Below are 27,824 nucleotides of genomic sequence, written 5' to 3'. Positions count from 1 at the left end.
AGCACTATTTAGTCGCCTTTTACGACAAGTTTAGCGCTGCTGCAGGCCTATTCTTTTAACACCCGGACCTGCACGGGGCGATGATGAAATGAAAAATGGGATGGGACACAAGGATAACAGGGTAGACAAATTTTGATTGCCACCTTAAACAGGAAGGGATGGGTAGGGTCGGGCAATTTAGCCTCCTGTGGCGGAGCGCAAAGGTTCCTTCTCCTATAGAATACCACAGCAGGGTGCCAGGAACGAAGCGTCTTTCTCAACACGGTGCACCACTATGGTTTGTGGTCAGCTTTTCCGACGTATAGCCTAACGACCCCAGCATGTAGCACGACAGGGGTACCCCATTCCACCATCTGGGGCACACAACCCAGTTGCTCTGTGGGCAAAGCGCCCTAGCTGGTTCTGATCACTATTTAGTCGCCTTTTACGACAAGCTTGGCGCTGCTGCGGGCCTATTCTTTTGACACCGGACCCGCACGGGGCTGTGCATTCAGAGTTATCTGTTACTAGAAACGTATTGTAGACTTAATTGGAATAGTCTTCTCTGAGTATTAAGATTTCATTACATGCATACTCAATTGAAAATTCGACACGAATGAAGTTAGAAGTCGCTTTCATTAAAAAATCAATATGGCATTGAAGATGATGCAGATGAAGAGAAATATTCTGTGAAAAAAAAAATAAGCTCCTCGACTATTTTAGTATAAAAAAAAATCACAAGAAGTTAAAGTATGCGACTACTAAGAAAAAAAGTCAGTTACAATAGTACACGGACTGAAGATTTAAAGTCAATCAGAGACTTCTGAGAATATTCTCAGAATCAATATTTTGTTCCTGTTTATCCGAGATTTAGACTACTATGATTTTGTACCGGATATTTTACTGTATGTTTGTTTGACCAACAGGTACTTCGTCTGACATCATGTTGATGATTTCAGTTAGAATGAATGAACTGAAACTGTCAATGTTTGGTACATAAAATGATAAGTCATGATTATGAACAGAATAAATGTTCTTGTAATGAGATCGCCAATATAGTTAACGATATAATACAAGGAAGAAACTTCTCAGGTATCAGAGCTGTGTTATATGATAGAAAAACAAACCAAGAACATTTGTCCACTAAACCGCGGGAGACTAAAGGAGAGTACAGCACCACAGAGTTTAAACGTAGAAGTCTATATAGTATGATGCAATACAAATTTTCCTGGAAAATAAATAATTGGTTAAGGAGAATGATGTAATTATCCTAAACTACTTCGTCATTCTCTTCATACGTATATACATGAAGTAACCTAATATACCCAATCGCGTCATTAAAGTAACTTCCTGACTGAGGCTAATTTAAAATACGAAATGACTTTTTAAGGATGAAATATTATCTGTGTTTTAAAGGACACTACCCCTAAACCTGACTGATTCAAGTCTTATATGGGTCATATATTTTATCTTGATCTATTGTGATAATAATTTTATTCGAATTGCATGATGAAATTCATTGACCAACTCATCTATGGTGAACTACTGTGAAAGATTCTCAATGGATACATGTACCCAACTCGAGTGTCCGTGATAATCTCCATCGCACAGATTCAGTGAAAGAGACGTGGCAAAATCAGCAAGTCCGTCTCATACCGTCATCTCATACCGCAAGAAGTCAAAGAAAGGTGAAAGTTTTCATTTATCTGTTTTTTTTTAATGTTTCTAAAATCATAGAAAAATAGCGATAAAAGTAACACAAAGATGGTAGACCGTTTAAGTTAGCGTGAACTCTTTTGGAAATAGACTACATGTAAGAAGATCTAAATGAATGATTAAAGAATCAATTACATATTTGAATAATTAAAAAGTTAACAATAGCCACATTTGAAAGGTAAAAGGGAATTAAATACAAATAAAATACATATAAAACGTGATGAAACACAGAAAATGAGGCCCAAATTTTCCATCTTACGGTCGTCGTCAGAGGAAAAGAATACTCTTTTATTATTATAAATTTGTCCGTGGTAGACCCAAATCGAACAATCCTGTCTCTTTCACTGATCCTTTCCATTATAAGGCGTACAATCATTCATCAGAAATAACTGAAATTTACAATGAAAATTAATGTAATTTTTGTCAAGGAAGTCTATTTATAGACTCAACTTGACTTAGAGATCGTCGGCAACCAAATTACGTAACCAGGATAGCCATTTCAACGTACAACTAACAAAATAACACTCCGCGGGTTATTCTCCTTGCAAAGTTTGCATTAAGATATCGCTCCGCCGCCGATCATACTCTATGTCAAATATGTGATGTTTAGTTTACTTACGATATGGGCGTATAACGATATTAAGGCTATTTAATATGTGTAGAACTGCAAGATTTCAATGATTATATTATATTTACTATTTAAATTTTGACGCAGAGAGCTGGACCATTTTTTTGTCAAACTGACCCGAACATTCGCACTCGCAGGGAGGAAAGCTCAATCGAGATTCGCATTTTTTCTCTCGATTTGACCCTTTTAATGAAGATGTCGGGAGCTTCTGATGACGCATTTTCGGAGCTGCAATGTACACTTTTTGTGTAAGTATAGATTACAGTGGCGGATCCAGGGGAGGGTGCATTGGGTTGACACCCCTCCTATTTATTGGAAAATTTCATGTGTGATTAATTTGATCCCAGAAATTTAACTTCTGTACATAAAATGCAAGCACTGTGTATATATATGTTAATTACTACATGTACATATACATAAATAAAATAAACATGTTCATACATGTAGCAAACCGTGAAGTACTTAAAATAGAAAATAAACAGAATTGTTAAATTATTATGGTTTCAAAGCAGAGACATAAACAATGTCTCTGTTTCAACGGTAAGGATGAAAGGAGATCATGTGGCATATTCATCACATTCAGTAGGTAACCTTGAACTATCAAAAAGGAGAGGTATCCAGTGAAGTAAAGTAATGTCCTTGGGACGCGAGTGGATACATGAGCCATGACACTACACATACACTTGTACATGTTCCTAAAATCCAAACTTCCACACCGACCATAGACCTATATCGCATACCCTATATTACACCCCTAGACCTGTATCACATACTGTATATCATACCCATAGACATATCTCATACTGTATATCACACCCCTAGACGTATATTGCATACCGTATATCACACCTCTAAACCTATATTGCATTCTATGTCACACCCCTTGATCTATATTGCATTGTATATCACACCCCTAGACCTTTATTGCCTTCTTTGCCTTCTGTATATAACACCCCTAGACTTATATCGCACAGCCCTCGACCTACCGGTATATTGCATACCGTATAGCACACCCCTAAACCCATTTCAAGTGCCCTATATATCACACTCACAGACATATATTGCATACCCTATATCACACTCCTAGACCTATATCACATACTGTATATCACACCCATGGACCTATATCGCATTCTCTAAATCACACCCATGAACCTATATGGCATACCCTATATCACACCCATAGACATATTTTGCATATCATATATCATACCCCGCACAGAACACAATTGAAGTACATTTTGTATAGATAAAATATAAAAAAGAATGCACATGACATGAAAATCTGTTTGATATGCAGTATCAACCATCAACCTATATCACCCCGCGGGCCAGTGGCCCTTGAGTTGATATAGGAGTCTCCTGTTGATACTGCATGTGATACAGATTTTGGCATGTACTATTCAGTATGGAATTTAAAAAAATAGTAATACAATGTACATGTGTATTATATCCATTTAAGTCATAACTGATTATCAATATGGTTCTTTTTCAGTACATTGTCAAGATATACCAGATACATTTATTTAGAATGCAGATCATAAAGTAAGAAACAAGATTTTCATGACAGAAAGACACAGTTATGTTAGAAATTCTGTGTCCATGAAAGTGCATTGAAAATGTATTGGACTTATCAAGACTAACCAAAAATAGACCTTTTCTAAGAGTTGATTTTCATGGACATTCTTACATGTACAATGTACTAGGTAAGTGTTAAAGGTATACATTATTTATTCATATACTTTGTATGTACACAGTTATTTAAAATTTTCAAAACTGATGATAGGAATACTGTTTTTATTGCTAGTGTAGAACAGTGTATTCATATTTCTTAGCAAAATTTGCAGTTTACATTTGTATGTCTGTGAACAAGAATTCTACACTGAAAACTACAAAAATACATGTGCATGTACTCTAACTATAGTTACTGGCATATATAGTAGATATATACTATATTAACGTTTTTAATGTAGGACAAAAACAATGAATAATGACAGAAATATTGTTCGCAAATTTTCAATCCACCAGTATTGATCATTGTGGGAAAATTGACCAGGTGGTTTAAAAACCAGTACAAACATGGGACTGTTATAACCACCAAACCTTTACTTTTGCCAGATTTGCCAAAATTTATATGTACATATAACAATATTTCCCAACAAGTGGAGGTTTCTCCATATCACATGGTTAAAATACATATATATTTTTATGAATTTACATTGTAACATTTTGCATATATCAGACACTGTTATGATGTTTTGTTTGATTTCTTTTCATTGGTTATCACTTATAAGTTTCACTAGATGAAGTGAGAAGAAAGCAAAAGTAAAACAGGCCATTTCTGTGCTGGGACACTATTTAAGCATGAAACAAAGTTCATGATTCTCAAGTGCTGGTACATGTATGTGTAGCATGAAGGAGCTGTAAATGTATGTCAACATCTATTTATAAAAAAAATATATAAAAAACATGAAGCCTGATTTCTTAGCACTTATATTTTTGCAAAACATAAGAGTTACTTGTATTATAATCTTATACATATTTGTGAAACAATCATGCAGAAAAAAATGAAAGAAATGCACATACATTATTGAAGGCAGACTGGTATGAAACACTCAACAATAGTGATTCATCACAAAAAAGTGATACTAATGGGGTATGGGTTCACTAGTAACTTTTTTGTCTTGGAGAGAAAAAAGGATAGATTTATACTCAAAGTGCATCATATTTCCTGTATTCACCACATCTCTATACCATTGACTTTCCAACTAAATTTGAATCTTAATTGCTCAAATCCATGAGCTATGAAGTTGTTCTTAGTTTAATGATATATTAACTGCATAGTAATTTTTACAACAAGAGTTTTTATCCTTGTTTTAACTGAAAAATTCCTAGAGAAAGGTAATCATTTAATGTAAATACATGCACAATTTCGACGAGTTAAACCCATAGCCTAATCTAGACAACAATGACAGGGACAAATTTTAGTTTAAATTTATTACAAAATTCTACAGGAAAGTGAGTACAAACAAGGAAAGTTTTTTGTTCATTTGTTCCTTGAGACTAGGCCTTTGTTCAATTTCCTCCAGTCTGCAGAATTCATTTCTACTACATGCATCTCCAAACCGAAATTTCACGCTGTAGATCTATTCTTACTTTGAAAATTCATCGAATATTGATAGTCAGTGATTCTCAGTGGAATTCATATTTTGTAAGAAATGGTGATTCTAGTGTTAGGAAATTTAAGGACATTAACGTACGTGTACAGTCAGGAATACCAAAAGGAATAATACAAAAGAACAGAAGAAGATCCAAAAATATATATTGTTAAACGGACTGTATAAATATAAACTGCGTTGAAACAAATAGTTGTTCTTTAAAAGGACTAAGTTTTGATCGGTTTATTTAGCTTACAATTTGGTTACATGAATATTTTTGATTACTTTGAGGTCTTCATTGAGTCAGTGCCTCAGCACTTTGATACTTTATTGTTTTATTTATTAACCACCAACGCATATTCACTTGAACTATCACTACTCTATAAAGATTACTAACTATTTGAAGGATGGTTTCAGAAGTAATATTTATCTGCAAACTCGATGGTATACGCGATGTTTTTCATTCCGTATAATTTGTTTTTGTTTGTTTGTTTGTTTTGTTTTGTTTTGTTTTTTTTGTGTGTGTGGTTCACAATACAATATTAAATTAATGGAATAGCAAACATGATGAAAGTAAATTAGCGCTAAGAAACACAACGTATAATTTTGTTCAACGTCCGAGGAATATCTGATTTATATGGCAGTCTCCAGAACAGTTTTCTTCGGTTTGGTATATGTCCTGGGTGGAACAGCCTCCGTCGCCTAATCAAAATGTGTGCTGATGGTCACGATATCCTATTTCAAACCATTTATTGTTCCTCCACATGCTTAAGTTCTGCTACCAGACGCAGATCTTTTAAGTTGATGCTGGGAAATTGTTGTTCCTTGAGACACGGGATTCCATACAACGTAGTGTTCTTTTTTCGGTTTTTCCCTCAAGTGTTGTCTTTAGTCTCTGATTTACAAATTTTATCATATTTATGATAATCTCATAAATCGATGTAAACCTATTTCTGTGCTTCAGAACTAAATCAATTCGATTTCAAAAATTGTATTTCCTTGTGAAGTTCTTGGTACACCAACTGTTCACTAATTCCTTGTGAAATTCTTTGTACACAAACTGCTGTGATTTCCTTGTCCTTTGCTGAATAAAACAGGAAATCCACGAATTGTTTCTTTTCTATGAACAGTTTCATTTTAGATATATCCCTTTTAAACTTCGATTTAGACTTATTCTTTAGTGGATTCTACCAGAATTAACGTGAAAGTTGCATGTAGACACGAAAAAATGGTTAAGACGCCGACACGAAGAAAAATACATTTGTACATTACTAGTATTAAAATGCAGGGCATCTGTAAAATTCAGACACGTCCTTACCACAACTTTAAGAAAAAAAGTCGATGTTTATCAGAAACCGATGTCTATCTCATTAGGCTTGAAATGTCATGATCCAAATGTCCGTGAACTATCCATTTAGAGGAATCTAGCGAGAGGTAGGTACTCGTGGTCGTACCGCGGATACCTCCTCCAATATATAACCGGAGAAATTGTCGGTTTTATAGTGACTATGAATGCAGAATACCGATTTTATCAACGTCCGCACACACGAGACGCTAAACCAAAAGCTGTCAAATTACAACGAAAACATTATCAGACAATTTAGATTAAAGGGAGTTACAGTGTTGAGGAATAAGGATTACTGTCATCGCTATTCCACTACAAAAAATAAAAAGAAGATTATAACACATTATCAAATTCACGGAATAGCAAACGCAATGGACAAGTTTGTACATCGTCCGATGGAATGTCCAAAATGCTGGTTTATAGTAGCATATCGTATGCTTCATAGCGTAGAGTATTATACAGTAGTCAACAGCTGGACTTTTTAAACATGCTTAATGTTTTCATATAGGCGTAAGAGTAATATACAATGAGTTTTAAGCAAAAAAGATATCACTTGGAAATTTTCAAACGTGATACAAATGTCGACCAAAATGTCAATGACAGCCCAGTAAAGGGCATAGCTTATCTTGAAGCCTACAGGACATGACAGCTGTTTAACAACTATTCTATTGTCTGATGGTAACATAGCAATGCTTTTTTTAATCCTGTTTAAAAGTTCAATGTCACATATATATTGAGTTGTAAATGTAATTAAGAAATAGGTCAGTCCAAATTTGTGTTAACTTGACGACTCTAAACTAGCGGTGCCGTCATTAAGGTGTATAATTTATACGGTACATGATGACCTAGTAGTGTCGTCACTATCGTTATTCATTATGACTAAGCAGTTTTATTATATGTTACAAAAAGCAAAAGACCCAATGAAAATGAGATAAATGAGATCAAACTATAACGAGTGGAAACAAAACAGTGCCGTCACTACAGTGCATTTCTAACATAGCAGTGCCGTCACTAAAGTGTATGCGATACGTGATGGTTCTACCATTGCGGTACCGTCACTAAAGTGTGTAAGGTACGTGATGGTTCTAACATAGCGGTGCCTCAACTAAGGTGTATAATTTATACGGTACATGATGACCTAGCAGTGTCGTCACTAAGGTACGAACTGTAAGATCGTCACTGCCGTTAATCATTATGACTAAGCAGTTTTATTAAATGTTACAAAAGCAAAACAAAAAAAAAGGAAGAAAAAAACCGAATAATGCGATCAATGAGATCAAACTGGAATGAGTAGAAACAAAACTTGAATTATTTCAGAATATTTATCAAACAAATTTAACTTTTTATAATAGAACCTGATTTTCTCAAGTCACTGTGATCTACGCAAGATTTAGTAAAATATGAATTACATAATACATAAAACAAAAGTATACAATAGGAATAAGACAATGTTTACATATACTACGTATTGAATAGCAATATTGTTTAAAAAATGGATACCTTTTATATTAAACTTGTATATAAATAAAATTAATAATTTTGTGTCGACCAAAGCGTAGTAATCTTCGTTTGAATTGTAAAACAGTTACTCTTTGACCATTTTGTTCTCCAAAAAGAATTTAAGCGTGATTTTCCCGCTCAACAATAAAATGTTTAAATGAATTAGGCAAATGTTGACAGACTTAACATGATTTGTTATATTATGACAATCACAGTAGTGATTACTGTAAATCGAGTTTGTTCGACCGGTCTTCAAATTTCTTTGAAGTTATCAACTGTATCTCTGAGGTTTAGGCTAGCCGAGACGACTTGTCAAATCGAACTTAAATTGATGTTAGTTTATGTAAGAATAAAGCCACACAGACTGTTAGTTATGAAATAATGTCTGCCTCAAACAAATTAAATAGACCCATTTAAAAAAAAAAAAAACAATATGCTTCATGAATTGCACTCGATGCATCAGAAAACGTAACAAATCATTCCGTTCACACATTGCATAATCAATTGATAAAAAAACCAATAAACAACAAATGTAAAATGTTCTCATTTAAAGTATATCTTCAATCGTTATCCCATTTGCTTGAGTTATAACGTGAGGGTCATTAAAACACTGTACACATAAAGGAGACCACCTAAATGTTCATAATAAAGGGTCATCGCAGGGTGGCGAGAATGAGTAGGTCCAACATGTCGTATAATTATTCCTTTTCTTTGATATGATTATGGTACGTGTTAAATTAAAACATATCAATTTTGCTTCGTGTTGTGTTTTTATGCGTTTGTACTTTAAACTACAAACTTCTATTAACACGTACATAGGCATCTTTTACTTAACATGATGTTTTATATTCTACCCCGAGGTCTTTTGGACTATTTTTGTGTGGTCCTTTAAAATCTATAGCCGGAAGAACTCATAGACCCAAGTTGTTGAAGTATATTGACGTATTAGCATAATAATTATCGTAATTCCCCACATTACTTCATTACAAACTAATGTAACGATAATGATAATCATTGATGGACCAAGTTTTCTTCCTCAACCTTCAAAAAGCAAAAGAAATTAAAGAAAATGAAGTAATAAAAAGATGAAACATGGATTGACATTATGTTATAAAGATGAAACATGGATTGACATTATGTTATAAAGATGAAACATGGATTGGCATTATGTTATAAAGATGAAACATGGATTGACATTATGTTATCAAATCTTAAAAATCACCCAACAATGACGCTGATAGGGAGTGAATATCATTTTTTGTTTGTTTGTTTGAGTCTAAAACTTAACACCTATCATTATGTTGCGGAGTCCACAGTTTTCAGTTTTAAAACGTACATAATGTAACGTCAAATACTGAAGTTGTTACACATACAATTATATTACACATTCCTGCAAAGATAGTTATAATTCATGAAGTTGCAGAATTTGTAAGTCCATTTTCTAGGAGGTGGAAGAAAGGTAACCATAGTATATTGTGAATGTATACTAGAGGTGCTTCGACATTACTGCGAATGTTAGGTGATGTGATTGAAATAATACTTTAATTTTTCATGCTACTACCTACGGGTATCATACTTTGTTATGATGGGAACAGTTCTCTCTTTGCTTTAGAAAAAAGTGGTACTATGTCTAAACGCGCTTAGAAATAAAGAAATGTACATTCCAATGAATTTTAAAAGAAGAGGACTTGACGCAGCGAAAAAGAAGTTGTTGTTTCTTAAAAATTGAGAAACTAATGACATATAAAAGGTACTCAACTTGTTCTCATAAAACCAAAGAATTAAACCGTAATCAACAGGTCAATGACTTTCGGAACTTCATGCGCAGGCCATCATAGGTCAGCAATGGGTGTTCACCCTGAATAGACTGTAGTTGAAATGTTTGTTTATTAACTCCCACAAATTTCATTGCAAATTTGATAGGTTTAAAAGAAAACTAGTCCAGATTTTAATTTGGTGTGATGAAGTATCATTGTTGAAATAATTTTATTTAGAAATCTAGTCGGTTTCTTGTGCAGAAGGGAAACAAATCGACATTTTTATCTGTTGAACAAGAAATTATTTTTAGACGACGTACTTAGTCAGAAAAATTACTAAGTTTAGGATATAGTAATTATTAAATCGACAAGCATGTTGATCTAGATAAACCTTTCCCAATAAGAGATTTATTCTTCTACTGATACAATCCAAAGGTCGTGTTCATCAAGTTACATAATCATTTAAAAACATTTCAATAAAGAGGGAATTAAACTTTGCAAGTTGTTCAAACCCACAAAACCGTTTCTAAATTTCAAAATCAGCCAACCAAAATAAGTTTTATTGACAATTACCGAAAATAGATATTCCATTATTAAGTCCTGCCTTATTAGTTGTGGTGTTCAGTGATAGATTTCTTCCGCTTTCCGTCTGTGTTTTTCCATTTTTTCTAAATAAACATGCGTAATTTTACAATAATTTAGTGAAAAATGTACTTTTAATTGTTGTGACGTCTAAAAATTCTGTTATTATTACTAGAGAAAGGGGGGTAACTGTGATCTTCTATGGTAACTGATATATTTCAATTGAACGCCATTCGTTGTTTATAACTAATAATTCTTTGGTTTTGTCATTAAATACAATTCTCTGTGGAAGGTGGATCCCATCTTTGAAGGAGAGTATTACTTCATGATGTTTTCCTTGGGCTGATATTTTGTGAATGTTATGAGATAAATGTCCGGCCACGTATAAATTCCCCGCGTCATCAGTCGTCATCCCAGAAGGATCTTTTAGGTCCTCGTTCCTGTAGATACAATAACGCGAACCACCTGGGTAGAAACAATAGACCTCATTTTTAGCGTTGTTCGTATAATAAACTCGACCAAATCGGTCTATGGCAATGTAGCCATAGGACCTTTCTTGAAGCTCTCTATGGACTTTACCAGATTTGTCCAAAACGGATATCGTACCAGATGGTGACCGAACAGCTATCAAATTATTGGCAGAAGCAATGACGTCATTTAGAATATTTGAAAGGTGCTCTGTGACAACAAATGTATCAGAGTTACACACTTGTATACTAGGACCTGTAGCTACTATAATATTTTGTTTATCGAAGTTCGTCAGATCATTTACTTTAAAGGGGAGCGAGATTCTTTTCTTCTTCTCCCCATCTTTATTACATATGTAAATAAAGTTATCATGAAAGCTGGCCAAAGCCAGCCTATCATCTGGTAAGAAGCAGGCACTTCTAATTTTAGTACCCTTATCTAGTTTTGAGGAGGAAAAAATGAACTTTTTGTTCGTTGTAAATATGAAGTTTTGTTCTGCGACAAGCTTGTTAGCAAATTCATTTCTTTTGAAACGTAAATATTCCTTTGCCTTCATGTGATTTGTTTCTGTAACTGAAATCTCCCCAAATGTTGGAACTTCTGCAATAAGGTGTCGCCATGCTTCTTCTTCGATAAATTCGATGTTATATTTTATGAACTCATCCTGAAACAAACACCACTTCATTTATGTTTTAAATCCAATGCAAAATACATTCAAAATATGGAGCAAGAAGCAAGAAGTATCAAATCACTTTTTTCAAATAGATGTTTTGATTTTATAGATGGTTGAGTGAATCAAGATTTCATCTATGAAATTAAAACACCATTCGTATCAATGCTGCTCTCACACTATGCAGAATATCCTTGCGAATAAAAAATTTTGGCGTTTGCAGAAAATTCGTCAGAAATAATAAGATTAGGTTTTTAAAATATTGAAAATCAGGGATTTAGATCGTTTACAATTGTCTTACGAATCTTTACGAGTGTTTTGCGAGTTTAACGAATTCCGTACGAATCTTATGATTTTTTTTTGCAATAATATACAAGAATTTCTTACAATTAACTTCTGAATGATACAAATGTCTTTACGACCTTTACGAATGCTTGCAATAATCGTTGCGAGTCTAACGAATTCTTGCGAATGTCAATTAGAATAAAACGAATAAAAACGCTTGCGTTGCGATTTTTTTTACAATTCTTCTCGAATACTTCATTTTGAATTTAGTTTTCGAACTAACAAGTCATGGCGAGAGGTGGAAAAAAAGCTGGAAGGGGTCGAGGCTAAGGGAAATCGGACAGAATTACATGTTGTCCTACCAAAGATGACCAAATGAAAAAAAAAACAGAAAAGCAACAAAACCCAAGCGGAAATAATAAATTCCGACGATTCCGGTGATAGATCTAACAATTCTATCACACCAATTGCTACACCGCCACGTTCTCCAACACCACCTCCTACATTTTCTGCCTCATCCATTTGCATTCACATTTAAATCTCAACAACTGCGTTCATTGTAGGAGCACACAACCTTGTAATATATATGCATACATATACATTATACATGTACATGTCGGTCAGCATCTAAGCAAAAGTAGGTCAATTTTACTTTATCATGATTGTTTTGGTTTTCCACTTATAATTACTTTTATATACCTCGTAACAGTATATTATTGTGTTCCGTGCCAAGAAATTCTATGAATATTGTTTTTCTTGTTTTACCGACACTCTTTCCATCTCCTGAGGAGATCAATGTCAGCTCAATATTTGGCGTTGCTTCGTTATTACAATGTATGATAATGGACCGACCAAAGAACCTTGGGCATTTGATCTAACTTTTATATCTATGCACGTTTTGTGCTTGTGTGCGTTGGCTTCTCTTTTGGTATACTTCGGTAGTTTTTTTTGTTTTTTGTTTGTTTTTTTGCTATAATGTCTTTTTTTCGGCCTTGTCTTTTACAATATTATTCAGTATATATATATTATAGTATATTATATTAACATTATAAATTCCTTGCCTAGTGTCATAAAATTACAGACAGTATGAGACCATTTTTCGTAAACTTTAATGAAAATTTCAGTCTATAATAAAAGTTTGGGGTTTTTTTTTATTCTGTGACGACAAATACACATCAGACTATTTCCATGTTTTTCCTCTTTTTCGAGGGGAAAAAGGGTAGTTAAATTTTTAAACAAAATTTAAAAATTCGAAAAATTCGTGCTAATTTCATACTGATATCGCAAGATGTTTGTAATATTATCTTAATATTCGCATTTTATTCGCATGCATTTGTAACCACTCGCTAGCATTGGCAAGACATCCGTAGGCGTTTGTAAGACATTCTCTTGAATATCGTTTAAAAGTTGTAAGCTATTCGCTTCATTCTTAAATGACTCGTAAGCATTGGTAACAATATCGTATCAGTCTTAAATGGGAAAAGAAAAACAACCATGCGAAGATATAAGGAATGCAAATGGCTTGCCATCAATACGATTGGCTTAAGAATGGATATGAATTATTTACGATTGGATTGAGAATTTCAATTCCTTGCGAATTTTAGGAGCATGTTCCTTATATTCGTTAATACACACGAACGACCACGATTACTTAAGGGTGAGTACGAATGTCTAGCGATAGCTATACGATCATTGAGAGTGAGCGGCGAACGATATTCATATGTCAATCGCAAGGATACTCGGTATAGTGAGAGAGCAGTATAAAAAAAAATGAAATTCCGCATAGGCTATAATCTATGACATTACTTACCATATTATTTTTAAGTCTGTTTGAATATTTCTAGAATTTTAATATATATGTCCTTCCGTAAAGAGTATTCTACACAAAACAATGTTCCTTAAAATTATTAATAATGTAACAAACATATTCTGCAACAGTAATGTGTAAACATAAAACAGACAGGTCTTTTTTGGAAATGCTCATTATATGTAGCCTAAATATCTAGCACAGAGCAACTTTGATAACAGCATCCTATTTATGTAGCGGATTTGAGACATGAATATATCAAAACATACGTAATTCGGAACTGATTACACAGGCGCAAAGCAAATTTTCTAGAAACTCTCCCATATTCTTAATGGTCGACAAACCTCCAATGTAACAACATAGCGGGTGGTGCATTTATTTGACTCGGGAACTTAACACACTATACTTCCTGTTCAATCACATACTGCTCTGCCCATCATGCATATCATATCATTTCATGATTATTGATGTTTGTAATATAGGAAGAGGACTGTATGAATTTCGGATTTTAAATCTTAATTTTGACAGCTGTAGATTTATTTAAAGATATATTGTTTCCACTTTTGTTGTTTGTGAAACATAGTTTATATATTTTTCCGCAATCTTGGCATGTGCATTTGTGGTCAATGACGTTTATTCATTTAGCAGTTTCAGAGTTATAATTGATGTAAATTTTTGAAAAGAAGTTGTCCTATATTTTGACTTCAGTCGAACCTTTGAATCTACACAAGGGCTAGGTCTCGCGAAAATTGACAATTTACGCTAACTGTCAATAACTTTTTTATATCTTTTGCAACTAATTTATTTTTAACATTCTGCTATCTAAAGTAAAGGCATATTAAAAAAAAATATATCTAACCTGTAAAGTGTTAAAATAGGCCTCTTGTTTATTTTGAAGTGGACCAACGGTTTTAACAACGGTAAATACGTGAACATCAGAGGCAATTTTCTTCAAGGTTATGATGTCGTTGTACCAAACATCCATCTTACGTATTCTTTCATCTATTTGTCTGATTCCTTCTTCTAGCGTTTTAACACAGGTATCATGAGCTCTTTCTAGAGTAAAACACAGATGACTTTCTAATTTGTCAAAATGGTCTTTGATCCTTTTCCTTACATTTTTTATTTCGTCTTGAATTCTGCTTTTTTGTTCATGAATAGCAGTCTTATTTTCGTATTTCTTTTTGACTAGTTCAGCCATCTTATTTTTCGTTTCAAGTAACCTCTTCTCTAAAGTGCTCAGATAATTGCTACGTTTAACATTCTCTGCTTCATTGTCAAGAGTGATCAAGCGGTCACAATATTTATGTATTTCCGGTATACACTTAACGCAGCACATGGTGTCATGTGACGGACAGAAAAACGCTAACGATTGGTCAGAATGAACCTTGCATTTATAAGAGATGCCGATTACAGCTGGACTGAGCTCGCCAAGATTTTGCATTGTTATCATCTTATGTTTTCTGGTAGCCTTTGACTTTCTGTGGTATTTGGTACAGCCAAAACAAAGAGGTTCCGAACAGTCGACGCACCAGTGAGTTGACGTTTCTACATCACCGTCTCTAAAGCACGAAGCACATTTAGCCGTTGTACATCTGTTGAAAAATGGAAGCATCTGTTACATTTTGTTTGATAAATAATTACCATTAATTGGGTGTGTCTTTTTATGATCCTGTCTATGCGCGTAATTGTTTGTTCAGAAAAATAAATAGACATGGAGTAGTATATATAGTTAATTAAATCACAATATGAACTATATATGACAAGCAATGTAATGGTTTCTCTGTCAGTGAGATATACTTACTTGTGTATTATTATATTACGTATATTATAAAGTGAAATAAGTATTTTACCTTGTATAATGATGATGAAGGCTTTCCATTTTAAAATTCCTTTTTGTTTTCTGAACGAAAGGCTACTTTTTCTCTGACACCATGAACAAAAACAATTAAATTTTCACGGGTGTCGATAGAAAGATTTTCTTTTGTCTTAAATCGATGTCTGGAACAATACATTAAACAATACAGCTTTAGTTGACGCTAGTATAGCTCTTATTGTCTTCTAAATGGAAATACACAATCAATAACGTCCCATTACATGACAATTCTATTGATGTTGTTTAAAAAAAAAAACAAAACAAAACAAAACAAAACAAAACAAAACAAAAAAAAAAACCATATAACTTACAAGTTATTAATTTATATTAAATATACGACTAAAGTGCGTCTTAAAAATTACCCACATTTGACCTCAAATTTTCCAAAAAATCAAATTGCTTGTATATAAAGGAAAATTTTAATATAGCACAACATTATGAACATATAAGAGAATTAACTGTGAAACATGTCACCTCAATGTTACTGTTACCGATTTCCGACATTAAACATTATTTTTCATGGAAAATCATTTCTCCTTACTTTAAAGTCACAAGTAATCCATAAATTTGTACTAAGCAAGCTAAAAATCATGCATGGGAAGAGGCTTGATGAATCGTCGGTGGACAACAATGTGGGCAAGTATTAACAACATAATTCACTCCTTACCTTCAGATTGCTTTCACTTTTGACAAAAAAAATTTTTAAAAAAGTAATTTTTTGTACGCTTGCAAAGAGGACTAATCAGAAGTCCGAAAGGCCATTAGTCGAAAGATCTGTAGTTCGTAGTTTTGTTACCTTGATTTAGACATTAGTCTAAAATCTTAGACTACCCAAATTTCGATTGTTGTAGTCGAAGATTGCCTCTCTAAATACATATTTCAGAACAGCGATTTTTATAGTAAATGTTTGAACCATCCGCAAATGGAGTGCTGAGAATTTTGTCGACGATTAAACGAGCCGAAACTGTTACATGTTACCTATCTCAAAGAATTGGTACTTAAGACTTAAGTAAATCAATAACATTTGCATTGAAATTAATGACACTATTTTTCGACGGAATCAAATATACATGTAGACATAAAAAATGAAACAGACTATTTCTCTGGAAGATCAAAGTTGGCTGAAAAATCACGGTAGTTTGTATGTTTTTTTTTAAATTACACGCGTGCATAAGTTAATTTTTATTCATAAATTAATCATTATATTTTGTCTTTTATAGAACGTTTGCTAATAGTATTTTGGAATGTCTTGATTTATTTTATCCATGTTTAATTTTGATTGCTTTCTTGCTTTGGTCTTTGTTCATTGGCTAAAGAATTTCTTATTTCTCCTTATCAGCTAAATCACCAATATAATTGTGACATGCATCATTAATTTGATCCTCTATCCTAGATAATAACATCTAAAATGAACTGTCCCGTACTACCATACATCATGTACTAAGTTACAGCCCTAGATTAATCCTACGAGGAGGAATGACCCGGCCAGCGAAAGCTATATTTTAACATAGCCTAGCTGGCCGAGTGGTCTAGGGCGCTGGACTTCGTGCAGGCGGTGTTGCCATAGATGTCACAGCGGTACGAGTTCGAGTACCGCGGAGGGAACGACCAAAAATTTGCATCGCAAATTTGACAGTTCTAACATCGATGGGAATTTTTCAGACCTTTCTATATATATATATATATATAATAAAATAGTATTAAAACTAAACTAAGTAGAAAATCGTAAGAGAAATCTGATTGAAAATGCAAGCAAGGATTTTTATGAAGTATCCAATAAAAAAAATCGAAATTGGACCAAAAATTTTAAAAAATGAGATATCCGAAATCTGATTGAAAAACGAGGGCAGTGATTTGTATGTGGAATCCAATGAAAAAAGAATTTTCGAAACCGGACCAAAAATTACAAAGTTGATTTTTCTGGGCATAAACCAACTTTGGCCACCCTCTCCTATAACATGATAATGGTGCAAAACACATAAAATCTGCTGATATATTTTACTAGAATTAAATAAGGAATACAATAAAAAAGAATAATTAAAATCAGAAGAAATTAAACATTCTACATGGGTATTAATGAAACACATATTTTTACACTTTTTGGTCTTTTTTCTAAAACAGTAAGGGCCAAAAAGTTAGATTAAAAAGTAACCTTCCTAGTATCAAGTATTAAGTAAAATCATGCAGAATCAGAAAAAAAATGGTCAACCACACACAGCTAAAGGTATCGAACTGAAAAAAGGTGACCCCACACGACGACGACGTCGACGACTGCGCCATAACATTACACAACTGCATTTATTTTTTTTTTGCAGTCGTATAAAAATGGCTTAGTTTTTTGAGGTCAAATATATCTATTGGTGAAAACAAGGTTCAAAGGAAAAATGTATCCTTTACCAATAACTCAATGAAGGGCAGTCGATAAATCGTCGGATTTTGTTTGAAGAAAAGGGCTTCATAGACTATATTTCCGCAAAAACACTGTGTGAGCAGTACCATTTCTAAATAAGAACCTGCAAGTGCTTTTATATTTTTTGTATCAAAGTTTTGTACCGGCAAAAAAAAAAAACAAAACAAAACCTTAGTAAATGTTTTTAAAAGTTTGTGATATCAATACCTTTGGTGGCAAAAGCTTTTCGGTGAAGAATTTGTTTGCGTTCATTTAAATTTGACACTTTGCTTTAAATCAAACCAGTTGTGAATTATAGATACTATTATAGGATGGTGCTTAAGGAATATCACTATCTAGAAATGGGAATTAACATTAGGAAATTAAAAATTTTCTATGTCATAAGTTGCCATTTTCTAGTGTAATATGACAATGATAAAAAAAAAGGTGTACGAGTACAATTTTTGATAGACTTAGTTCTTTTTCAAGTTCTTTTTGGGTAGATATCCATAATGAGTTTTCGAACGTAGGATGATTTACGGCCAAAATTTCAACAATATCTAAAAGTATTAATAATTCTGTGCAATAGATCATGTTTTGAAGGATCTTTAAAAGTTTAGCCATGAACTGCTATTCATAACAGTAGAGAAATAAATCTGCTATGAGAAGAACACAATTAGTTCATATTGGAATACAAAAAAAACTGTCTGTATAGAGCATTACCTAATTGAATAAAAAATTGTCAATTAAAGATTCAAAGCTTTGATCATATCTAAATATGTACAATAGATGTATTTATCCCGTCTTCAATCACTGAAAAATCCCCCCAAAAATGAATTGAGAGCCAGATTCATTTGAGGATCACTAAATCAAATATAACAATTTTGTCTTTAGTAAGTAAATGTGGCAGTATATAGGGTAGAAAAGTCATAACACTACCATACCGATCTGGTAAGTTGTCGATACCCTAAAGTTAAAGTAGATGTTAATAATTTAGAAATATATATAGTAGAACCGGAAGATGAAATCAAACGTGATTTAAACGGCTTTTGTGAAGTTTTGGTATCCTGAATAAAGACTGAACGGTTATGTACTCAAGCCTCCGTGATTTCACCATATAACTGTAGTCGTGGTTACAATCAATATTATACAAACGTCTCAGAATGTGACGAATCTATTCGCTACACTGTTCCATCGGATCAAATTGATACAGGGAAGATACATAAACGTATAGAAAGGTCTTAAAAATTCCCAACGATGTTCTAACAGCCAGCGAAAGCTATCTGGCCGAGTGGTCTAGGGCGCTGGACTTCGTGCAGGCGGTGTTGCCATAGATGTCACAGCGGTACGAGTTCGAGTCCCGCGGAGGGAACGACCAAAAATTTGCATCGCAAATTTGACAGTTCAAACATCGTTGGGAATTTATATAAACGTCTAAATATGTTTAACATCACCAGAAGATGGTAAAATTTAAATTGAATATTTCGGATAACAGATATCCTTCCTCAGCATAAAACTCATAAAACTACTTACTCGTTTACTTCTGTTCATAAGATGTGAAACTTGCAGTTATATTTGAAAATGTTCGTCTTTACCCAGGAGATCATTTCCATGTAGAGCAGCTAGAAAATCAATATCATTAAAGCTTCCTAAAGTGTTATTTCTAATAAACTCATAATTTGGACATGAAAACTCGAAATGTAAAATGGTTTCTATCTGACCACACCTGCATAGAGTAGAGTTTACAATATTTTTTTTCGTATTAATGTACACGACACTCCACTCGTAATTGCGATAGTTTAATTTGGTCTTTCCGAGAACCAAATTGATAACAGTCCGATGTTTTCTTGAAGTTCCTAGTGAGGTGTGTTTTGATGTTAGAAGGATTGTTTGCTGAATCGTTTGATAAAAATGACCTGGTAAAAGGTAGTTCCACAATTGCTTGAGGCGATCTTTGTTCCACCCGTAACGATCCGGGCGGCTTCTTATTATAAGTTTCCTAACAGATTTATAAAGAGTCAACCACATTATCCGCAAGGACATCGGCATACTCCATTAATGGTCTAATAAAAGAAAAGTTAATATTGTTCAGGTTCTTCCTTTTAAGCTTAAAGTTCAATTTTCTAACACTGGTCATCCTAGCTGATTTTTTTTTCAATGATTGTCTCTACAGGGATATTCCAACTTCTACCATCAGAAATTACGACGCCAAGATGCTTATGACTTTCAATTCTTTGAGCATAATACTATTCATATAAATTGTTGGATGGTGCGGTTTCGCAATCCCTTTTTTTAGATGGTCAAAGCTTCAGTCTTGTTTGGATTGAAATAGGCGAGCCACTTGTTAGACCAAGAGTGTATTTTATCATTATCACGGGTAAGCAATTGTATCATCTGCAAAAAGTTTAATTTGACATTCAATGTCTTGAGCAATATAGTTAATATAATTAGAAAGAGAATATGACCCAATATTGATCCCCGGGTAACCCCAGCTGAGATTCCAATAGAATTTGAATTTACTCCATCTATAACAACTTGTTGTTTTCTGTCTGAGAGACACCATCGGACCTTTTTGTCGTTATCGATAGCTTTATTGAAAGATCAATTGATTTACAGGTCTAAATCCAGATTGGTGTTTTGTACGAGTAATCAAGGGAACCAAGGTTATAGAGGTAATCAAAAGAATGCAATCCAAGGACAAAGACCAGACATGGAACACGGACATACACAACAAAGAACATAAAGTAACTAAAATCATACACATGAAGCAACAATAGCAAATGAGCAACTCGGACTCCATTAAAAACTGGGAGCATGTACTAGGTGGACCGGTAGGGCAAGCGTCCTATTTGTTAGAATTCTAGCGATACAAAAAGTCTGCGTAGTTTCGGCAAGCTCTTGCATAACGTATGAGTTGTGATATGAACACTCCATACGCAGGTGCTGAAGTGATGTTGCCAAATATGAAAGGAAAGTTGACAATTCTGAATGAAAAGTCATCACCTTTGTCGTAAAGTTTGGTCAATAGTTTTCTTTTACCATCGATCTCTAAGTGTAGGTCAAGATATGAAGCTGACTTCACCGTGTATGTAGTATCCTTTATCTCAAATCCTTTGGGAATAGATGCGATGTATAAAATTCCCAAAATTAGGATTGTTAAGGATAATACGTCATCTATATAGAGGAAACTGAGATTGTAAGTAAACAGTTTAAAAAAAACATGGTACATATATTTTACATCTACATATATGTACTACTGTTTTAATAGAGTGTATTTGACATAATAGAGTGTATTTGACATATATAACGAACAGCACTGATACAAGTACAATAAAATGGACGTCACATTAACTTGTCTTTCGGCATACATTTGTATATAGAATATACACTGTATATCAATACATACATATGTACAAGAATATGTATCATGTGCAAGATGGCGATATTCAGACCAGAAAACATCACAATTCCACTTTGGAAGAAGTGTCTGATACTCATGGACGATTGTCTAGGAGCGTTCATTAAACCTTCATCTCAAACTTTATCAATTATTCCCCAAAATGATGTCGGTGCTTTTTCTGACATTTCTGTACATTTCGTGTGAATTTCTCGTGAAGGCTCTATTCACCCGAATTTCACGTGAACTGTCACTTAGTTTATTTGCTCAATTCAGGTGAAAATCACGTGAAATTCGTGTGAAAATCATGTGAAATAAGTTTGCCTGTGTAGGTTGACGTCACAGTCATACAAAATTTGGTCTATGAGATTATGGACACATTTTTTTCCAATCAGAAAGCGTGTTCCTTCTGAAATTAAATTATTTCTCAATAAGGCAGGGAATATTTTTCCAGGCAGCGTTTGAGACTTACATTGTATGATCTTGGTCCAAAGGTATTATTCAAAACATATGAAAATATTGGTTTTTCATTTGTAGGTCAAGGAACGACAGATTTCAGGGAATGACATATTGATCTATAATTTCTGATATGCAATGAACACTCATTAAAATTTCTTTGACTTTCCAACCTTAAGGAGATAAAAACAATTCTAACAGCCTGGTCAAATATAGATCATATCTATACTGATAGGACGAATCAATCCATGTCCACTCTGTGGTTCCTATTCCCCGTTAATCATACACAGTACTGAGCATAACAAATCCAATAAAATAAAGAAAAGCTAAAATCTGTTAAAAGTGAGAAATAAGAGGCTAAAATTGCTTTAATATTGTGACATTTTATAAAGCAATGACAAATTTATGGCGATAAAAATAATTGACCAACTGAATTATCCCCATAGGAAAACGTTGATTCAAGTAGAATAGAAATGGATGAGATATAATCTATAGCTTGGTAGATGGCTTGCGACAACAGGCTGATCATTTAATCCTTTTTCGGAGAGACTTTCTTGAAAAACTGATCAGAAGTGAAAAAAAATGACAATATCTACAATGGAGATGACTTGTAATATCCCAGTCAAAATGACAAAATCTTTCACAGATTTGCATGCAATTGTAAAAACGATTTTTGTGCCAGTGTATTTTTTTGTTTTTTTAAATGATTTGTATTTGTAGACTTATGGCATCAATCATATTTTAATAATTTGTAAAACACATTTTATTTTAGAATAGTGTGAATTTATAAATGAATGAAACTTATTTTTTGAGTAATAACTAGAGATTTTTTATGACACTAAAAACTGACAAAAATCATTTAACACCAGTTAAGAAATTCGATAATTAAACAGGCTTCTACATTCCAACGAAAGTAGGACAAAGATTTCGATAAAAAATTGAACATCGACAATCAACGTCTCCGAGCAGCACGAAGTTGTATTCCACAAATTAAATAAAAATGGAACGTAACAGAAACTGAAAAAAAAAAAGGATTTTGAAAAATTTTGTATCAATACTTTTTTTCACGTTGACCTCCTCTATTATTTTATGTGAACGACAGTTTTGATACAGTTTCATTTAATAATAATAAATATAACAACAATGAACACCGTCTATCCTTGGTCATTCAAATGTCAATAGTTTATTTTATCAAGCGAATAACATCCTAGTATTCAGTCCTATCACGAGGAGTGTTGAGAAGACCAAACCAACAGACCATGTCACACACCCTGTAAAAAAGCATTTTTCTTCTCATATACATGTACATTGCTATATTACATAATTTGTCTAACTTTAAGATCCAAACAAATGTAATTTACTCAGAAGTTATATACTTGAATATGTTGTAATAATAACGAATCCTAATTCTCAAAATACGTATCAAATGATTTTGATTGATAGATGTGGTGATTCAATATTAGTCTCTCACTTAACGTAATCAATTTAGAAAATTCAGTAACGAACAAGAAGATTATATGTTCACATAGAAAACTTTAAGGTGAAATTCTTACCAGATCCGTTGTCGAGGGCGGTGCACAAATCACAGCCGGCTATGTCTACGGATTCGTCACTTCCGTCGTCACAGTCATTTGTTCCGTCACATCGGAAGGAGAAATCAATGCACTGGATTGTTCCAGATTTACAACCAAACCATGTCCAAGAACAGTTCTACATTAAAAAATGAAAAGGAAAAATAGGGCTTATGTGGAATATTAAGTGATACCCCGCCACGTATTGGTGAAAAAATGGGGGTGGCAAAGTTTTAAAATGGCTTAACTCGGAGAAAAACTGCATCTGTGGATTTTGCTGAAAATTTAACTAAACTCGTATTTGATAGGTATAAAAAGTACATAAACAAACGATCAGATCAGATTGTAAGGCAGAAACCATTTGGTTTTCAGGATTGGGTGAGAGGGCTTTTTTTTCTCGTCTTCGGGGAAAACCAAATATTTTTTTCGCGACAAGTCGAAAATACTTTTCTTCGAATTTACGGCTAAAACTAAAATACATGAGAGTAAAACACATATTTTTGTTTTTCAAATTGCCGGCTCAAAGGATTTTTTCATCAAAATTCTAAAATAAACTATTTTTCATGAACAATCCATACCCCTCTCCAGAGCATCAAATGATTGCTGCCTTGATTTTTTTTTCTTGAACTGCATATGATTCGAATTTCAAATTTGAACTCTTTACTACCAAACATTAATTATTGTTACTTGACACAGAATACATATATTAATTTTCTCGTTGTTACGCGATAACTCGTTCTAACTTTAATTATAATACTGCTTCTGTAGGACAAGACTTACTCTGTCTATGTTACCAATTACTGAAGGGTAACATGTGCCATTCCAACAAGTTTCAAATTCTGTACTATTACCAACACAGTCGGCACCACCGTATTGTGCGGCGGGATTATCACAATCACGTGTCCTGTTAACCTGACCAACACCACATGTCACCAAGCAATCAGACCAAGCAGACCAGGAACCCCATTGACCATCGACTGGAAATCAACAATCGATTATTCTACTGATATCCAAGTTTTTGCTTTTATGTACAGCTCTTTATATGAAGATTAAAGGTTTTTTTTTTCAGACGGTATATAAATACACAAATGGGAGATTCAAAATTCAGAATACGAAATTTGACTGGTTTGGGTTTCCATATATGGTTCGGTTTATCTTGAATGAAAGATAACTGACGTTTATAGATAGACCTTCTTACTTGGACAATTGGTTGATATGGTACACGCCTGTGTATCGGTATTTGACCCAGAACAGTCTAGTCCATTGTTTGCTGGTGCCGGATTTGTACATGTTCTTGTTCTAGTCTGAGTTCCAGATGCAGGAGATGCGGAACTAGTGCATGTCAATGAACACGCGCCCCATTGACCCCAGTCAGCCCAGTTTCCGTTAACTAAGAAATAAAAAAAATCATATTTATTTCAGTAGCAATACAGTGATGTTTAGATAAAAGTATAATTACTCTAATAGCAAATGAATTTTCAAAAATACAAGTGGACACCAATTAATGTTCCCTTTATGTATAGAAAGACACCACCAAATCACATTGATTACATGATTTTACATTATCTTAAAACAATCAATTGAAATATTTAGTAACAATTATCGAGAAAGGGGGATAATCCAAAACACTGTTATCTTTCTAACCTCGAGGAGGGTTAGCTAAATCTTCATCCACCAATCCATCTCCATCATCATCTATGCCATTGTTAGTTTCTTCATCTAGCCAGCCGTCACAATCATTGTCAATGATGTCTCCAGCGATTGTGGAAGTGGGGGTACACACCTAAATAGAATGACATACTTAAAAGTGTTTTCACTGAAATTCGAACTTAATCTGCGTTTTATGATACCCAATACTTTTGAAAGTTTGCAAAAAAGATTCTTTGCTGTCATCTAGAAACCGCCGTTGACAGACGGATGACCACGCACCTTTTTTAACGGTAGTATATTGTACCTCACCACTTCGTGTGGCGGAGTATATAAGCTTATGACATATCACAGCCATCAGTTATAATAGAAACTAAACAATGGAATGTAACATCATTTAGTGTATATTAAGATTTCTAATGAAATGAGATTATTTTATGAGACATCAGACAGTTTATGTAGAAAGAAATTACTTCATCGTCTTTTTCGTAGTAAGTGTGTATCTTTTATTACGTTTTCAGTCATAAGAATTAAAAAATTATGCTTACTCCATTAATGGTGGCCAGGCGAAACCCACAAGCGTAAGCATAAGAGTTGGTTTGTGCGTTTCCAAAGGCAATGGCCATAAATGTTGCTGCAGGATCATTATGGTAGACGGAGTGAGATCCAGGACTGATATTAAACGTTGCTGCAACAAGTGTAGATCCCGAAACAGGAGTCCAGGTTGTGCTAGCTGGGCTGTTGTCGATTACCAAATCAGAGGTTTTTGATGTATCGATGACGACAAGGACGTAATTTGTAAAGTCTCCGGAAGTCGTTTGGACTGTGCTGAAAGTATAATCTGAGGGGAACTGTGGCACCGGTGGCATCACTGTCATTTGGGGGTCTCCGCCATTAACACAATCACCAGACTGAGAACTGGCTGTTTTCCCAAACATTACAACCATAACTGCTTTGTCTGCTGAAATAGTCTTGTAGTCTCCGGTATCAACGTTCAGCTCTGCAAACTCCTGAGCATTTAAACTTTGAGTCGTGCCACCAACGGTTAAAGTAGTTGAATCTTCACTTGCCACAACTCTGAAGTAGTCTCCTACAGTACGGTCGGGTGTACTTATGGTGAAAAAGTCTTTACCCCAAGTATCGACTGGCATCATCTGTTCCACAAGATGGTCTGAGCTGCCCCCGGTCATGGAGTCTCTGACAGCGACTTTCTTTGCACCGCTGAAAACTGTTACAGGGTGATTTGCGACTATTTTTGTGCCAGTGAAGTCTCCGGTACTTTGATAACAGTGGAAAACTTGGTAACGATCTAGTGAGACAGTAAACGAGTCTCCGTTTGTGTAGGAATTACCATTGTATGAGACCGATAGCGTGGACGACACAGCTGTTGGAAGTGTGATAGTGACAGTAGTACCATCTGTGACCCCGATGATAATAAACTGACCATCGGAAGACCAAGTGATCAAAATATATTCGGTACCAAGTGCGTCCGTTGGAAAAGCAACAAACCCATCTGTCGACCACTTTTCCTTGTTGACTCCGAAAAGAGTAACTTCTTCGGTTGCTTCAATAAGAACTCCTTTATTGTTGACCTCTACGCCTGTACCACGAAGACTATTTGAAAGATTGATTTTCTCAATGTCACCTCTACTGACTGTTGTTGTAGCTAAGGTTGTTCCAGGAGAGAACAATGGTGCTGTGATTGTTACTGTAGCTGGTGTGTTGGAACTTGTTGTGACAAACAGTTCAAGATCGTAGCTGGATCCCGATACTTCAAAATAAATCATAATTTAATTTATCTTATATTTGTTTTGATTTATATGGCTGGTATATTCGTACAAAGGTCTTTAGTTTGAAGAGTAGATTTTGTGTTACTACAATTTTTGGTGTAAATCATACTTATACTACTCATATTAAAACATTAAAGCAGAAAAAAACTTCAAGTTAAAATACAAAAAAAACGTTAACTTAATTTTGGAAATAACTAATTCCATTCACATCTTTTTTCTACTACACTTACTCGTGTTATCCATCCATCCCATAATAAACTCTGTTCCTTGATTGTCCCGGCCTGAAGAGAAAATTTTTTTAAAAGTCGTAGATGAAGGGTCAGTTTAAAGACGAAGTATAAAAAATAAATAAAAAAAAATTATTAGATATAAGATACTTTTTATACTCATGATTTCACAACTTTGTTTTACTATAATTCCAGATCTGATTAGAAAAAAAGATGTTGTCAGCCCATAATCCACTGAAGATCTTGGTCAGTTGTAACATGGAATATGTCTTAAAAAGAAAAATTGTAGATATTATTTATACTTACCTTGGCCATAACACAAAGCAAAAAGAGCCGCCAGGCATAATACTGACTTCATGATGGAAGATCCACCAGCCCTATATTACAGAAAGATTTATTATAAAGTATACGAATTAAAAAGCATCTGATGATTTCCTAATCGGTTCTATATATTGTATCAAACATTTAACAGGATTTTCTTACTTCGCCATCATTTCTTTATTTAATATTACTTGTTGTACAGAATTAAAGTCTTCATGTTTATCACTGAAAGAAACTTTACTTATGTGCTATAGT

General features: G+C 33.9%; 2 protein-coding genes across 2 annotated transcripts; both read right to left on the bottom strand.

The window, feature by feature from the left end:
* Positions 1-10,463: 10,463 nt before the first annotated feature.
* LOC148622981 (uncharacterized) lies at positions 10,464-15,868 on the bottom strand. The gene is made up of 3 exons (XM_088573391.1): positions 15,749-15,868; positions 14,755-15,490; positions 10,464-11,797 (listed from the first exon to the last, which is right to left on the bottom strand). The coding sequence occupies exons 1-3, from the start codon at positions 15,775-15,777 to the stop codon at positions 10,865-10,867; spliced, it is 1,698 nt and encodes a 565-aa protein (XP_088429517.1). The 5' UTR covers positions 15,778-15,868; the 3' UTR covers positions 10,464-10,864.
* Positions 15,869-23,534: 7,666 nt separating this feature from the next.
* On the bottom strand, positions 23,535-27,606 carry LOC148622980 (peptidylaminoacyl-L/D-isomerase-like). Its single transcript, XM_088574155.1, has 7 exons — positions 27,555-27,606; positions 27,252-27,302; positions 25,780-27,002; positions 25,229-25,367; positions 24,783-24,974; positions 24,365-24,561; positions 23,535-23,723 (listed from the first exon to the last, which is right to left on the bottom strand). Exons 1-7 carry the CDS (start codon positions 27,604-27,606, stop codon positions 23,535-23,537), a joined length of 2,043 nt encoding a protein of 680 aa, XP_088430281.1.
* Positions 27,607-27,824: the final 218 nt, after the last annotated feature.

This window comes from Perna viridis, chromosome 3 (genome assembly GCF_037379345.1).
Source record: "Perna viridis isolate PV_CMFRI_1.1 ecotype Kerala chromosome 3, ASM3737934v1, whole genome shotgun sequence".
NCBI classification, from domain to species: domain Eukaryota; kingdom Metazoa; phylum Mollusca; class Bivalvia; order Mytilida; family Mytilidae; genus Perna; species Perna viridis.
This window is presented reverse-complemented; position numbering and strand designations above follow the sequence as displayed.